Below are 17,136 nucleotides of genomic sequence, written 5' to 3'. Positions count from 1 at the left end.
CTCTGCGTTTCGTAACCAGCCTTTAGAAGAAAAATATTCTTTCAGTCCGTCGTAAAGCAGTATGCACAATATTCCTTGCGGCATTCAGCCTTTCATGGGCATGTGCAGTTTCAACCATTGAAAACAATGCAGATAATTTTTGGGGGGTGGGGGTGGGGGGTTAGTAAGGTATGTGAATTTATCCTTCCTGCTTTTACGAGGTCTGCCAAGTTAAAAGATGGGGCACGTTGCAGTGTACTAAAGATTGAAATGTAAAGCACTGCACTCGTTTTTCTTGTAATTTCACCATGACAAAATTCCTACATTTTGGAAAATATATGAGGTTGTAAAGGTTTAAGAAATCCTACCTTTAACTTCTGAAAAACGATCACTTTCTGAGAAACTGAAAGCTTATACTTTTACTTCTCCAGACTGTAAATGAATTGGCAGTAACTGAACATAATCTTCAAGTAGCATTGCTGACGTGTTTCCTGCCCCATACAATTTTTGCAGTGTGGTTAGCATTATTCAACAATGTTCATCCTTTAAAGGTCTGCTCTTAGGCATAGGCTAGAGTCTTTTTCCAAGACCACTGAACAGTATTTTGCCTATCCAACTATCTAACTATCATCACTTCAATGGGAGTTAATTACTTATAGAAAAACAGCCTTTTGTTTTACTCTACTTAAAGCTGAGCTTTATTACTAATTTCAGTTTTATGAGGATGTTTCCCAGATGTGGTATTTTATCTTGTGCAGTTCAAATGTTGTTAATGAAGGGAAAACTAAAAACTGGAAATTACAACCTTAGCATCACAATTTTATCCTGTTATGATGAAAAAAGCATTGCATATTCAAAGTAAGATAAAACGCTTACCTCTTCAAGAAAATGCTCCACAGATACAATTGGCTGAGGCTTTCACTGTGAATAGTCAGATGAAATATAATTACTGTTTGGAGGAAACAGCCCTTTTTTATTTATGCAGAAAGCAGGGTATGTATTACAATCGCTTCTTTAGCTGCTGTACATCAAGATGAAAAATCCAGACGCTCGCTGACTACAAAAACATTCAGTTCGCAAAGGAAGCAGGAACTTGGTTTAAGTGATTCAAACCATACACGTTGCATGTTTAGCAAACCTATGGTTTCGTCATGTGACTTTAAAGTTCAAATTATCCTCTGCAGTTAGATATTTCAAAACAGTGAAGTAGTGTTTGGCCCAGCTATTTCTAAGTATGTGAGGCCATCCAGTGGATTTTTCTTCCTGTTCATGAAGTAATCCTATGCATGTAGACCAGCCTTTGCAATTACTTTGGTTTTTTTTAAAGTGTGCTATTTAGAAGTCATGAAAAGGAAAATCCAGTTGAGTAAATATCAGACAACCCCCCTTACTAAACAAGACAAAAGCTTGACACAAATGTCATGCATGTCAAAAATGTTAAGATTTCTTTTTAAAAATAGGGTGCTTCCCTTCCCCCCCCCCCCCCCGATTCCGTGGGTCCTGGCTTTTGGAACACTCCAAGTAATGCAAACATGCAATAAATTATTTTTCAAGATTTTCTGCAATGACTATAAAGTGTTGAAAGGCAGGATCTTGAGCCTGTAGTATGTTTTGGGTCTGGCTCAGCATCAGTCATCTTAGTGGCTGTGTAGAATAGTGTTTTTAAAACCTCAGATATAAATGAGCAAGAAAGGGTTGGGGTATGATTTTTCTAGTGCATGCACCCTTGTTTTTGGAAAGTGTCAGTCGCATCATCCTTTCTCATACCAGCACACCCATGGAGAAGAACATTTTTGTTGTTTAAATCTCTTGAAAATCTACAGTAGCTTCTGTAGGATAAGAAGATTATTTGTGGCCAGTGTTTGATCAGCTCTTTGTCTTCATAATATCTTACCTGTTGCACTTTAATATGTTCTACAGAAAAACATGTTAAAATAGAGCCAAAACACTTCAAAACAAAGAAATAACATGAAACAAATGAATCTGAGTCTAGATTTCAAAAATGAAGTTACAGGTTGCCTGGGGAAAACATTTCACCACTAAGTTTACATTTCACCCAAAGGTTAGCACTACTGCTCTAAATATGTTTCTGAAAGTAGAGATGTGTGCGGATGGTCCTGGGTTGCATTAATAACCCAGAGATGCTTCAGCTTTTGGGTGGTTTCCAATGAGCATACATTATTCAGAATACCCTAATTCCCTTGCTGACTTTGGTTGTGATCATCTTAGTGTGGTTTGTGGAACAGGGTAGATTGTTTCCCTTTCATTTATAGTAGTTCCTTCAAGTTGTTACTGAAAAACTTGACGCTGGCTGCGTAGTGTACCTGTTTTGTACATAGCATTTGTTTTTTGAGGTGTACCCAAATCCTGGTTTCTTTTGTTGTCATTAATTTCACATAGTTAATACGGGTTAAGGAAAAAATATGCATTTTAATAGTATGTAAGTTAGGCAAATGATTTTTTCTCTTGATTTTCCATAAAAGATGCAAATTTCAAGTGTTACCTTATTCTTCCTAGGACTTAGGGCTGTACAGAGATCACATTTAAACTGCCTAAACGTAGTCAAATGATTGTTTAGGAAATTGCAGGAAAACTTAAGAAAGTATTTGATCCTCAGCTGGAAGATACTAACTTGAACTTCCAGAACGGATCATGTGCATGCATGGGATAACGCTCCACAGCTACGGCAGCAGTTGGTTGTTGTCCTTTCCACTGAAGCAGTCTGCGTTCTCACGTGATCCATCACATCGGCTCTGCTGGGCGGCAGCAGCAGGGAGTAATTTGGGGCTGTGTTTAGTTTCATTATTCAATTGTATTTAGAGGGAAATAACATTTATCATACTTTGTTTTGAATGGGGAAATGATCGAGAGCCTGCAAAGAAGCACACTACAATTTCAGTGCTGTACATACATTAATCCAGAGAATAACATAGGAAAGTATCCACGTTTTACAGGTGCAGAAACTTGTCTCCTGGAAATTTATTCTCCTAAGTTGATGGAATAAATTGAAGGCCATAGGAGAAACAGGAGTTAGAAAATCAGTGTTTCCCAGCTCCATATTCTTTGTTCTGTTTAGACCATGCTGATTTCCACATTGGTAGCTGCAATTCTGCCTTGTCCCTGAAAACGGACAAAACTTAATCAGAAATACCTTAACATTTATATGGTGTAGTTTTGACAGCAACTAACTGTCCTGTTATTTTCAAAGTTAATGCAATATTAAAAGAGAAGCAAGATATTGCTGGTTTTGTGATCAGCTGTGCCTTTTCTTAAACAATAAAACAGTTCAGCTTGATTTGCTTGAATGATCACAGGGTGCAAGTCATATGAAAACAGTGGCAAAACAAACTAGTGTTTAGTTATATAAATGAGGAGCTAATTCAACTTTTTATAACAGTGCAAAACATGGTGGTTAAATGTGTGGGATGATGCATAAATTTAGTATTATTTTCATTAGTGACTTAGTGATTCATGATTAGTGATTAGTATGTATTAGTATATACGCTGTCAATGGATAAGGTTAATATATGATAATGCTGTTCTGGATAGGGTGGAGGCAGGAAAGGCAGAAGTTGTTGAAGTTAAATATTTGTGATATTCTGTGACAATATTTTAGGACTGGCTGATAACAGAATTGTACTAGCCACCTACAGTATGCTGCTGCTGGCAAAGCTCTTGTTTGTTTTTTAACCCATGTTATTCTTTCTGTGGCAAAATACATATATCCAGTGCAGAGTGACTGACATCATTATAAAGAAAGCAGATGTGAGACACCATTTTTTTCTTTTGACGGAAAACTACTGTTTCTTTAATTGTCCTGTATTACTGATGTGTTTAGTAGACTATAGATCCCTAACAGTAAGTTTGATTTTCAAGTGATATCTCTTTCTCTCATAACCATAAACGCCAGGTGAGAAACTCATCTCTCCTAAAACAAATGTGGTTCAGGGCTGCTAGCTCATGAGACACTGAAACCATTGATATTTCAGTCTTTATATTCTCTGACTTAAAGCAGATCTATGCAGTAAAGTATTACGGAGATGGCAGTTCTGGCTTGCTCACCTTTCTTCTGAATCATTATGATCTGTTATTCAGCAAAGAGTCCCAATACTCAGTTGAGCAATACAGCTCTTGCTTGCTTGCTTACAGCATCAAATAGCTGCAGCCATCAAGGACTGAGAGACCAAAGGCTGCAGTAAGCTTGCAGTTAGTCTAAGGTTTGGACTGGATAGCTCTAGACTAATGGTTATTGTTAGGAAGCTAACCCTGCATGAGAAGTCTGAGGTCTCTTTTTAGACTGCCCTGTCTGCTCCTGCTCTTGATTCATATATCCTTCCTTGCCTCTTTGATGTGAGGTTATGATTAAGGTAACTATGCCTGTATAGTATGATAGGAATGGTTTGGAATATTCAAGAGCTGTTATTGCCCATTCCCCGGTGTGCTGTGATTAAGGTGAAAGCAATTGCTGTGTGATTGGAATTTTGAATTGTGAAATAGTCCACATTTTATTCATAAATATTTTTCATGAACTGCCATGTATTTCCATCTCAATTTTCCTCTAGTGTAATTAAGTAACAACAAATAACTTGCGTGGGATATTAGCCAAAGAGCTGGGCTAGTTAAAGATGCTTTGATGGTCTATTCAAGGGCTGAGCTTACATATTAGAGACTTTTTTTGGTGGCATTTTAGCACCTCAGGGCCACTTGCTATTAATGCAGTGACTCAAGATTCACGGAAAAAATTCCCACCTTATGCTTGAGAAGAGACTGTACACTAAGGCTCCTGTTACATTGATGCACAGTTGAAAGTAGCTCTGTAAAATTGTTCTTGTGAGAGGTTTTGCTTTTAATTTTATGTATGTTTAGTCTTTATTACTTGACAGCAAGCAAATTTATGTCCTTGATTAAAAGAGCATGGAACTGTTGGTCTTTGACATAAAAATACTGGGGAAGTTTGTACAGAGAAACTGAAATCGCTAGCTCTGAAAAATTTAAAGGAATTTTACTTATGGTTGCATTTTATAACAAAAAAACTTGTATGCCTTCATTCTATTATATTCCTTGCATGTTTGGTTTGGTTGCGCTGTGAGTTTATTTATTTAATGGCATTCAGATGCTTATGCTTTTTTCATGGTAACTGAGGCTTTATGGGTCTTAGCACTAGCATTTGGATATGCAGATGCTTTGATTACGTATGATAGTTCACTGGAAAGCTGTTTCAACTTCTTTGTTGGCAAATAGAAAAACTGAGTATAGGGTATGTGGAGCTATGTGAATTTTTTTAATTTGACAGTCTTTCTGGCTGTACTTGGAACTTTAAAGATAGGGTTAGAAAAGCAGAAATTGGAGATGTTGATACATACTCAATGCTATTAATAACTACCTTTAGGATGAAGTCCTAAATCATTTCTTCCTTATATTCTAGAACAACCATGCTCTGTGCTGTCTGATCGCTGTCTTCCCATCTCAGAATTGCTTGCCCATGATTCACCATTAGTAATTTCATACTGGCTTGTTTGGGTATTGTTTGTAATGTAAGTTGTTTTATAAACAGTACTTTATTATTACTAGAAAATATATATAGTATTACTATAAAATAATGTTTCTATCAATCACAAAATAAATTCCTCAGTATGGGTAGATCATCTAGACAACTCAGCTATGACAGCTCAAAAAGTGCCTGTGTTTCCAATTAATACTCTACTTTTAATAAAGAATGAAAAAAAACCTTTCTCTAATTACAATAATTTTTATGAGAGATCTGAGCTCTGCATAGCACTGCAGGTGCTAGAATGATAATTTAATTGTGGCTGGCTGAGCTGAAAATTTTTAGAAATTTATATTAATAAAGTGTGAAATCTATTTGTTTGTGAACTAGTGAAACCATAACTTAATTAGAAAGAATAACAGTGTTCTGGAGCTGAATGGGAATGGCACTTTCTTTGATCTTTGAGCACCTTGTCATCCACCATGACTAGTTCCAAATGGGTCACAGAAAAATGCAAGACATACTTTTTTTAATAAATATTTCTCTCTTGTGAATAATCAAAGTTAATAGTCTGGTTAAATATCTGTTACATTCACACAAAAAATTTTTTTGAGGTTTGTTTCTTAGAATAGAATTTTTCTCATATCGACTTCATCCTCACAACAGCAGTTTGTTGTAAAAGTTATGGGTAATGTTGTTTCCGCTTTACAGGTGCTGGTAGCAGTACTCTTACTGCTTGCAGACAGGACCGGCTTATATGTATATGTGCTTAACCAGAACCTGGGATTGATTTTTTTCTAATGATTAACTTAAATCCTTTAATTAGTTTTACTAGTCTTACTGCTTCAGTAAAGGTAAACTTCAAGAGTATTCAGCTAGTGACCACCAGATGGAGTTTCTAAAACATTTTCCATCGAGGCTTTGATATTGTAGTTCCCATTCCAGACTTAATTTCAAATTTTTCTTTAAAAAGTTTTGAAGATAAGTTAAGAAACAAATATGGAAATTCTGCCAGCTTCAAGATAAGTTTAAGCTAAAATTTGCAAGCCTAGCTGCTATAATTATGCTTTTCAATTCATGTTACAATTGGTAAATAAAATTAGGCTAACGTAGTAGTGATCAATAGAAGAACCTCTTTTTGATGTCAGTGGGATTTGTGATAAAAACACTTTAATTTAGGAGTTTAATAATGCATTTATGAAGGTTAACTTTAGTTATCCAGAATCTAACATTTTGGCTGTATTTTCATAGCAGAATTATGCCTACTGTGGGACCTTTTTGGCTCCAGATTGGTGTATTCTTGCAAGACGTCTCTAACTGTAAATCTGTATTCTCTTTCTTCTCCTATTATATATTCTCCTCTCTCCAGGACTCCGAGTTGACAGTATTTATGCTGTTTCTTATTTATCTTTCCGTATAATGAATCATCAAATACTCTGCTAAGAATCTGATACTTTCCAAATCTCTTACTAGCATGATTTGTAATTATACAAGAACTTGGCCTGTTGTAGATTGTAAATAGTTTTGAGTATGCTTGTGAATGTAATTAAAAGCAACAATTCTTTGTAAGGGAGGAATATAAGGAAATCACGTGGACTGTAAGAAAAAAGCTTGGGGGGAAGCAAGTGGAATGACAAAATAGATAACAAATCATCCTCTCGCCTGATGGAAAACTAATGTATGCAGAATGTGTCAAAGTGTTCTGATATATAACAGAAAGTTAAAGGAAGTAAAACAGAGGAAACACTTCACACTTCAAATTTGTTGCCATGGTAGTCTGCACAGTTGTTTTTGTACATTTAGATTGCTTTCATTTAGGAAGAATATTGTATGATATAGTCAGAAATACATGAAGTTTCACTTACTAAAAAGCTGCAAAAATTAATCTTAGTGCATATGTTTCAGATTCATCAGTGTGTTGAGCACTTCACAGCTGCAAAAACTTAGGCAAAAGTCAGTGCTTTGCAAAGTCTTTAGTTAACAGAAGAACTGAGACTAGGTGAGAACTTTGGAGCCAAAATCTGCTTTTATTTTCTGTTACTGATCCTGTGCAACTGCGATAAAGTTAGTGAAAAGGAGAAGGTCTCCAGCCTGACCACTGTACTGTTTTCATTTTTAATAAATGACAAGTAATGTTTTCAATTATGTACTTGCCCATAGCACAGAACCAGTTTAATTGAATCTTAGTTTAAAAACAAAAGTTACATTCCCTTGAGTTCTCTGGTATAGGTATCATATTTTCTTGTCAACTTTGGTGCCTATTTTTCTCTTATATGATACAGTTAAATATATATTCTCTGTGACTGCTCCAAAATATGGTTGTCTTCAGTGAAATCTTTTTGTGCTGATGGAAAAGGGCTGATTCTGATGCCATGTTGGCCTGTTTTGTACCAGTGCAAACCTGTTGACTTGAGTGACGGTATCTGATCAGTTGAGTTTACTTGCATTTATGTTGAAGTTCATCCTTTGCAAAACTGTAGGCTAGTTAACTTGCTGCTTATTAATGAGCTGCATTTTCATTTAAGATTCTCCAAGTCTGTTTTATATAAAAGGGATTTTACTTCTCGAGATGAGAAACATGGCCTTTTTACGTGTAATGGTTACAGCAGAGAATGGTCTGAGGAATGAAGCATCAGAAAATTACTGCTCACTGTGTTTGTTTAGAAATGCTGGCTCTCCAATTTAGAGGAGTAAGAAATAGTCTTTAAATCATTGTATGGAAGTAAAGACTTCTTGTGAGATACTAGGCTTTGATTAAATGGTGTAATACTACAATTCCCATTTTCACAGTTGCTATTTTCATTTATTTTCACTGAGACTTAACGCTTGTAAGTGTCTTGGACTGTTTTGTTATTATGGAAGAGATTCCTAAGATATTCGTTTGTTGTTTTTTTTAGTAATTCACCAGTAACCATTTTAAATAGTTACTTTACTTACTGTCAGCATACACTTTACAGGGAAGTAATTAATAATTTTGAATGTATAATGACAAGTATTTTCATATATGCGGGGTAAACTAATTGATCCATGGTGACTGATAATTTTGATCATATGCAGTGGCTACTGCAAATAATGTATTATCAGGGATGTTAAAACTCTTAGAGGTAAATAGTCTTTGCAGTGCCAAAGGTATACATTATTACATCTATGTTGTTCAGGGAACCAAGAGAAGTTCTGCAGGGAGTTGATTTCTATGAACTCATCTGTGGCAGCACAGAGGAGATGATGTGACAAGGACATGGACAATGTATGCATTCATCACTAACCTGGTATTTTTGTGGTGTGATATTAATCCATTCTTTTAGTTGCAGGATTCTTTATACTAAAAAAGTTGTAGTTCGGGGGGTTGGAGGATGGAGGAGTGGTATTTTCATTTCAGTTTGGGGAATTTCTTTTTACTTTCATCCCCAGCCAACTTCACGCTGATGAATAATGAGATTTGAATGATGTCAGAATTGTGATCTGGAAAAAATGATAATTCAATATGTGTGATTTGACATTCAAGTCACGTAGTTTGTGATGGTTTAATTCAGTGAAGCAACACTGGTTTAACCTTATCTACAGTTGGGTTTTTATTAAGAAGGCCAAAAAAATCACTTACTGACCAGATAGACTTTAACACTTAGGCGTTTTATTAAGAGTATTGTACGAGTCAGTAGTTCCGTTGTGAAGCTTTGCATTTCTATAGTTTTATGACATGATACGGAAGATTCTGTCCCCTCATTTTAAATGGAGACAGAAATTTTCTAGTGGTTGACTGCTTTCTTTCATTAACAGAACATTACCTCTTCAGAGCTCACCTCAATTTGGTTCTCAAACGGAAACTTGTGAAACGAGGATCTGTACTAGATCAGTCAACAAGAACCTGTCTGGAACTAGCTTTGTTAATGACTTAAGCAGAAGCGGAGATGAACGTTTTTGTTAGTTTATTGATTTGACTTAATTGGCTCTTCAGCAAGAGGGCTGTAAGCCATAGATCAACTCAAATATTAAATTTAATTTTGTGAGAAAATAACACTGTTAATAATGGCACTTAACTTGTGCTTACTTTCTAATATACAGTATATACATACAGTAACATACAGTACACTTCATTGTTCAGAGGTTTACATTTAAATGATACTTTCTTTAAGAAATAATTTAATAAATTCTTTGCAGATTTTTTTTACATCAGTAGACTGATTTTTATCTTGCACATATATACAATACTTTATTCATATTTATTTAAATGCAAAATAGATAAGCCCATATTTACAAAGTCAACAAAACCCTTCAGGTATTGAAATGGAAAGGCCCCACTTTTAGAACTTTGTATATTAAAGATCGGTCCATAAAAGTTCCCCTGTATTTATGATACCATGTATTTCCTAAAGTATTTTAATGCACTTGCTCATGTACCCTTTTTTGTATAAATATTGCAAAGTTGCTGTTTTTTGGAATGTCACTTTTTAAGAGACACCAAGTTGAGGGTATTGCAAGCGCTCAGAATTTCCTTAAGAGAACTGCAGTCAGTCGTTCCATGGCACAGTTTCTTCGAGGCAACTGATATATCACTTTAACTCTTAAAAATATTTATTGAGTCCATATTAATCTCATTCATTAAATTATAACAGTTGTTTGTCTATATGATTGCCATCACATTTAGTATATTATCAAGGATATATGCAAAAATACTTAACTTTTCTGAAATAAAAAGGACATCAGAAAAACTCAAAATTGAGATTTAAAGAGTAAATTATATAAAACCTGTTCTTTCTCCATGTTTTAAATTGCAGCTTCCATTTTGCTAAACAAATCCATTTATAATTTCAAATCATTGTGATAAAATTTGAGCTGTCATAAAAGAGTCAGTCGTCTAGTGAAGTAAATATGAGTGGTGAGTAGTATCAAGGATAAAGTAAAGGACCAAGTAGGGAAGGGAACAGAGGAGCAAAACTAAACAAGAAAATCAAATAGAACAGCACATGCAGATGGAAAACACAAGAAAAAATCCGAAGAGAAATAATAAAAGAACAGTGGTTTGAGACAGGGAACTTAACAGGGAGAGAAAAGAGCAGAAATAAATATGCCATTCAGTCCTATTAGACACAATAAGCAAGATGACTTGGGAGAAGGAGGAAACGGAGTAAGAAAGCAACGTAGAAGTTAAAATTGCACTTAATGCTGTCCGTCAGCCACACAGTCCTGGCAGTGGCCCAGTTCTGTAAGCCTGTATTCATACCAGATAAGCCAGTGCCTCCCTGCTGGAATTTGTTTCCCTGCATAATAGGACAGAATTTCTTTAACAGCTTCTACATGAGAGGTTTAATGTGGTGCTTTAGGAAACCAAATTTTCCTCTGGTAGGAAGAAGAGGAGCCTATTTGCTAGACAGTTGTAAGGAAAGGTTTCTTATTTCTGCATTTTGGTGTGGAAGGTGAGCTTGAATGCTTAAAAATTAGAGTGTAGCTTGCAGTTCTTAGAAAAGCTCCTATGCTGGGTGGGTGGGGGTGAGAAAAAAGGGAAAGAAAAAGGCAATGGTTTACCAAAAAACAAGAAAGCCAGCATGCTGTCAGCACAGAGGCACCACAGGCCGTAGCGTCAATCAGACACAATGATAAAGGCTTCCTGCCTTTACATGGTTTTAATCAACAGGCTAAAACTATGAAGGAAATTGATATAATTGTGCTGGATAGTTTTCATGCAGAAAACCCACCACAGAAATAGATGATTTAATGTATAGGGTTTTAAGGGTTAAAAAAGTTTCCATAAAATATGAGACGCTACAAGATCAGAGAAGTCCGTGACCTCAGCGACTTCCCACTTAAAGTTTATGCATGTCTCTATGCTGATACATTAGGGCAAATTATCAGATAAAACTGTGCTATGAGCAATGGAAAAGGTTTAATTCTGTTTTTACTCCTTGGTTTTTCTATACCAGAAGCTTGAAAAGCCACACTTGTTGATGAAGTCATGTGGAGTTTGAGAGTTGTGACAGATGAGTCAATGAAATGACTATGCCATGTGAAAGCAGGGCCAGTGCCAAAGCTGTCATGCTGCCCCAAACCGATGGGACAACACGGGTTTAACTTCTGCTCCCTCTGCCGTTCATACTGCAACACCAGTTACAGCGAATTCTTTGGGTTAGCATTTCCTAATTTGTTATTGTGGGTTAACTGACATTCCACTACTAATTTACCTGCAGCATGTTTGTGTTTCTCATATATTTCGAATACTCTCCAAACTGTAAAATTTGGTATTCGACCCTGGGTTTCTTTATCACCTCTGTGCAATACAGAGGGAGGCACTCCATTTCTGAGAGGTCAGCTGATGCTGACTGGAACGCATACATGCTGCTCCCATTTTAAAATCTAGTATGTATTGAAGGATTTTGTATGGTTTCCAAACCTCCAATGATGCCCTAGATTAAAGAGAAGTTAATTTATTTGTTGCAAACATATCCCTTGAAAATACAAAATGTTAATCATAAACATATTTATTTTTAAGATAATTACTCTTGTTACATGAACATATGTGGACCATAACACTTAGCCAGACATTCTTTACTAGTTAAATTTTAATTTAACTTTGTAAACCACTGTGTCCTTCATTTTAATGTGCAGAGAAAATGTCTCTCAGTTCCCCTAGAATTTGTTAATAAATATTTCTGAATTGTTGAAATGTTTTAGGATGCAAACAGAGCACTGGAAAAATAATTAAAAAAATTGTTAATTACTAGATCTAGAAAATATTGATTTAAAATAGGTGTTAAATCTTAGGTTAGTTGGTGTGAGAATATAATTTCTGAAAATGGTAAATTAGGCATTTTTAGAGGGGATTCAGTGATGGAGAAAGAAATTAAATAATGTAATTTATAATTAACATATTACTATTTGGACTTACATTATTGAGTAATATGATCTTTACTAAAGATCACCTAGATCATCTTCATTGAAAAATGCCATTTACTTCATCAAGGATAGCACTGTTAGTTATTTCTTTGTACAGAAAATAAGATAATTCTTTTTTCTGTACAAGATACAAAGTGCTGTCTTAAGTCAAAATTTCAATTAAATGCTTAGTTATTTCTTCAGGCAGAAATATTAGAACTATGAAGACAGAGCTTATGCTTTGTAACCAGTTCAGTGCACTGAATATATTAGATGTCACAGGTATTACAGCACATAGGCCAGAGCCTTACAAGATTTCTGCAAACACTTAACTATTTGAAAATTAAGACTGTGTCTCATTTAACTGTAATGGAAGGCTCCTTCTGGCCCCCTGGTTGGGACCCTCACATAAATGATTTTCAGTGCCAACACAGCAATATCATAGCCTGAGTACTGATATACTAAGGACTGCAGTAACTGAACACCAGAGATTTTTTCATACCTACGTCATAACTTGCTGTACTACTGTGCGTTCATGAGAACACCCTTGATTCCCACAATGCATTTTTTTAAGCAGGCGTCGTAATTTGTTGGGAAAGTTTTTGTTAATGTATCTGTAGAGCAGAGGCATTACAAAGCTGCTTGAGAAAGCAAAAAATTTTGATAAAATCTTGGTAAAATGTAATATTCGACTGTAATTCTCATCCGCTAGTCTTCCTTGTGCATTAGTAAATGTGCTTACCAAAAGAGTTACATAATAGGGTGTCCATAACGTGAACTGTGTACAGACTGTGGCAATCAAAAGCCTGTGCACCGATGGATCTAATCGTCCAGTGTCTTGATCCAGTGGTGTAGCCTCTTTGCGTATTCGCAAAATTAATACAAGTGCATACAGTACAGCAATAGCTGGTACAACATACCCGATAAAGACCATAATGGCATCTGCTGCCTCTTTGTTCTGCATCTTGGAACATTCGATTATTTTAGTGGATACGTGATTGCAGACGTAGAATAGAAGAGATGAGAAGCTCGTAAGCATAGCTCCTCCCCATATGAATCCACAAACATGTTTCGTGTTGTACACACTTGACATATAAGTTCTAGGTAGAGCACGTTCAATGTAGTAGTCCAGACTGAGCAATGTAGTAGAGTACATGGTAACTAAAGATGAAACGTTGAATAAAATAAGTAAGGTAATATAAACTTCATTGTTGGAATTCCAGATGGCCCATTTTGTATTGGCAAGACCTAGAAGGTACAATGGTGCCAGAGCGTTGATGATGAGACCAGCAATGGCAATATTGACAAAGTAAACATCTGGCATAGTCATAGTTGCTTTGTTACAGAGGTTAACTAGGACCAGCAAGCCATTGTAACAAAGGCCAATTGGAAAACATATAATGAGGTAGAGAAGGGAAAAGATGGAAAGCACAAGATGGAAGTCATGGCAGAGATGCTGGTCCTCACTGTTCTCGGTACTATTTAATGTTTCACAGCTCCACATAGTGATTTTAGCTTTTGTATCTTCTCTGCTGGTTACCAGCTTTCCTGTGGAGAGAGAAATAGTGAGAGTATTGTTCAGTATTACATTCTAAATGAAATGCAATGTAGTATGAAGAAAACAAAGATTATACTCAAGGAAAAGTCAATGACTAAATGCCTTTTGATCTTGTTAGTCTAGAACAAAGTCATCTCTGGCTCAGAATTTCATGAGATTAGTAAATGTACTGAAATTTTAATTTTTAAAATGAAATAAGCAAATGATTCATTACAGGACACTCAACAGTTAATCATAGACTATACATCTCTGTGTATATTACATCAGTATTTTAAGATTAGTACACTGTTTTTAAATTACTAAACAATATCTTTAATACATCTAATAATTATGTAACACAGTAATGGCTGAAGAAGTGAAGGATGTAAGATGAGCCACAAATCTCAGCAATAAACTGCAGAATACAGTTCTCTGTCGTGTTCTGTGGTAAACTAAATATAAATAAGAAGCTCTCTCTTCAGGTGAAAACTTAGGAGGCACAACCGAGGAGGTACAGTGGGAGTGGACAGACACTGGGTCAGCGATAAGGTTGACAAAGACTAGAGGAAATCGGGGAATGTAGTGAATTTTTTATGGGTCTAGCCATACTCTGACTTCAAACCTATAACCATTTAGCTCTGAAAAAACAATGGACCTCTGTAGTCCGGGGAACCTAATATCAGGGCAGCCTGACTTTCTGAAAAGGCAAGAATTATCTTTCCCCTCTCAAAAGAGCCTGACTTCTTTTAAAAATATGCTAATTTCAGTAGATGTTGTCCAGCTGTCTTTATCAGTAAAGAGATAACGTTCTAACCGAAATCAGTAAACTTTTCAAAACAGTCATGAAAAGTGTCTTTCCAAAATGCTGAAGTAAATAATCTCTAAAGTACAACTGCAAACATTCACAGCCTTAAAATCATCATTATTATTCCTGCTAGGCCATTTCTGGGCCAGTGTGGAATTCATGTGGCAGGTGATTTCCCATGTCAAGTGTATTGTGGTAATGTCAGATACTTAGCGTAATTTTGTGTTTTTTCCTTTTAGTATGTATAAAAAATAAAAGTACACATACAATTCTTTCCAAAAAAGAGCAAGGACAAGATATAATCAAATCCACAATAAAGATTGTGCAATTAAAATGAATGCTACTAGGAAATATGCTATATTTAATGAACCATACAGCTAAATTACACAGTGTGGGTTTTCCAAACACAGAAAGATATATGGCTGTATCTCACTGGTGCTAATCCTTTGACACTTCAGCTATAGTACAGAATTTGTTCCAGAATCTGTTACATTGCATTTTTACTTCCCATTGTAGTTGTTTTTGCACGTTTTTTTCTAAATATCATTAGTTTGTGCCAGAAGTCAGGCTAAAAATACAGCAATTTTAGCTGAACAAACAAATTTCTTATTCCACCACTATATATTGGCTTTTCTCAGATAAGTGATTTCTGTGGCAGTAGCGCAAGATGAAATTCAGTTGTATTTGGCTTGCTTTTACCATTGTGGAAAAACTTTGTGTTTTTCTCAAATTGTTCTTTAGCTGTAGCATGGCACGTGTGTAACAAAGTATCGTATCTTCATATTGACCCTTCAAGCTTCATACTATTTTTGAGCACTGAAAACAACCCAGTTTATTTTTAGACCGTTGTTTTAAATGTTTCTTTTTTTTTTAATTAAAAAAAAAAAAAGCTGTTTTGCACAGTTGAAGGCGACCAAAACTGCATTGAACTGTTATGACCTGATTCAACCAAAGCAGTAGACTGGAACTAGATATTGCAAATATATGCATTACAGTGAGTGCAAGGGTGACTAAGCACAGGCACGGGTACAATCACGTACTTCCATTGTGTAGGTTTATCCTTAAGCATGTAGCTTTGATTACTCCAGACTGAATTACATCAGCCACAAAACACTTTTCTGTATATTGTCTCTGAATGCGATCAATACAGTTTTTGCTACCCTGCTTTGTATTGTAGAGAGGCATGTCTGCTTCCACAATTCTTTTTAAAAATTACCCCATTTGCTTTATTTCCTGTAAACGCAGTTAAATAAGACTCCTCTAACGACAGAAATAGCTGGAAATTTATTTTGTTAATTACGAAATGACAGAACTTATCTCAGAAATGAGCAAAAATAAAGTCCACAATAAACATATATTCTCTGAAGAAATATGTCGTTAATGATTTCTGAACTACCAGATGGGGTATTTTTGCCATCAATATAATAATCACCCAGTTTTACATGTCACTTACCTGAGAAAGCGCTGTACCTGTTTGCTATGCTGTACAGGCTCAGTTCGGCATTTCTTACCCAGGAATGTCTTTTGTCATTTTACAGGCACTTTTGCCTTCGCAGACTACGTTTGGGTGAGTCCTTAGGGCGCTACAAATGAAGCAGTTTGACTTGATAACTCTAAAGCAAGCGCTCCTCTAACCAGAAGTCCTTCTGAAGCTCAGGTTCGGTGTGTTGCATAAGTCGGTTCTGCAGTCCTCCTGTTTACTGTATTCCGACTCAGCCTTCCCTAACGCTGCTTCTGGTTTTGCTGTTCTTACACTTTCATCCTATTTAAAACCCGAAGTTAAAATGCAGAGTTAGGAGTAAAAGAGCTTCCTCCGGACTGCTGCTCACGCTCCAGGTCCTCTCTCTCGGCCCCAGCCTCAGCAGCCTTGTTTCCAAGCCTCTTACCTTTAATTCACGTTTCACATTCCTTCGCGCTGCGCGATCCACACGCGTTTGAGAAGTAGTGTTTCCGAGGAAGGAAGGAGGCTGAAAAGCCTTGTCTCGTTTCGCTTTGGAGCCATCGCGCCCGCCTGTCCCCAGCATGCGTGCGGCGCGCTGCGCCGTGTGTGCGCTGCACTTGTTTTTCCCCTAGTAACTTACTCACGAGTTTCTGCTTGGCTTGGCAGGCGGCAGCAGCCCCTCCCTTGCTCTGTTTACAGCCAGTTTCAAGAAGTGAGAGGCTGTGCTCAGAGGGGAGTGAACTGCTGGATTAAACTCGGCTTAGTGGTTGGGTTTCAGCTTTACTACTTAAACCGTACGGGTTCCTGGAGCAAACAGCTTTGTTATGGTATTGGCACTTGTGTCTGTGTTCTTTTCTGACCTTTGAGAATGCGTTTCGTTCTCCCTAAGTGGAATGGGCAGCTATGGCTTGAGAGCATGTGTTTTATTTTTAACCTGTTATAAGAAAATATAGCTTTGAGGTTTTATTTTTATATGATAGGCATCCTAAACAATCTGTATTTAAGACTATTGTACTAAT

At 36.3% G+C, this 17,136-nt stretch overlaps 2 protein-coding genes across 11 annotated transcripts in view; one reads left to right on the top strand and one right to left on the bottom strand.

The window, feature by feature from the left end:
- C16H7orf50 (chromosome 16 C7orf50 homolog) overlaps positions 1–17,136 on the top strand; it is a 135,628-nt gene that overhangs the window by 33,821 nt on the left and 84,671 nt on the right. The gene's annotated exons all lie outside the window — the stretch shown is intronic.
- GPR146 (G protein-coupled receptor 146) overlaps positions 9,379–17,136 on the bottom strand; it is a 56,929-nt gene continuing 49,171 nt past the window's right edge. For 3 of the 6 annotated variants that reach the window (XM_067306183.1, XM_013950962.2, XM_013950963.2), the window contains one exon: positions 9,379–13,882. In XM_067306183.1, coding sequence (XP_067162284.1) covers positions 12,837–13,838 — 1,002 coding nt within the window. In that variant the 5' untranslated portion in view covers positions 13,839–13,882 and the 3' untranslated portion in view covers positions 9,379–12,836. Of the gene's footprint in view, positions 13,883–16,129; positions 16,439–16,562; positions 16,724–17,136 lie in introns of those variants that run through there. The other 3 variants (XM_067306184.1, XM_013950965.2, XM_013950964.2) reach the window with 3 other exon arrangements.

The sequence above is a fragment of the Apteryx mantelli genome, chromosome 16, assembly GCF_036417845.1.
Source record: "Apteryx mantelli isolate bAptMan1 chromosome 16, bAptMan1.hap1, whole genome shotgun sequence".
NCBI classification, from domain to species: domain Eukaryota; kingdom Metazoa; phylum Chordata; class Aves; order Apterygiformes; family Apterygidae; genus Apteryx; species Apteryx mantelli.
This window is presented reverse-complemented; position numbering and strand designations above follow the sequence as displayed.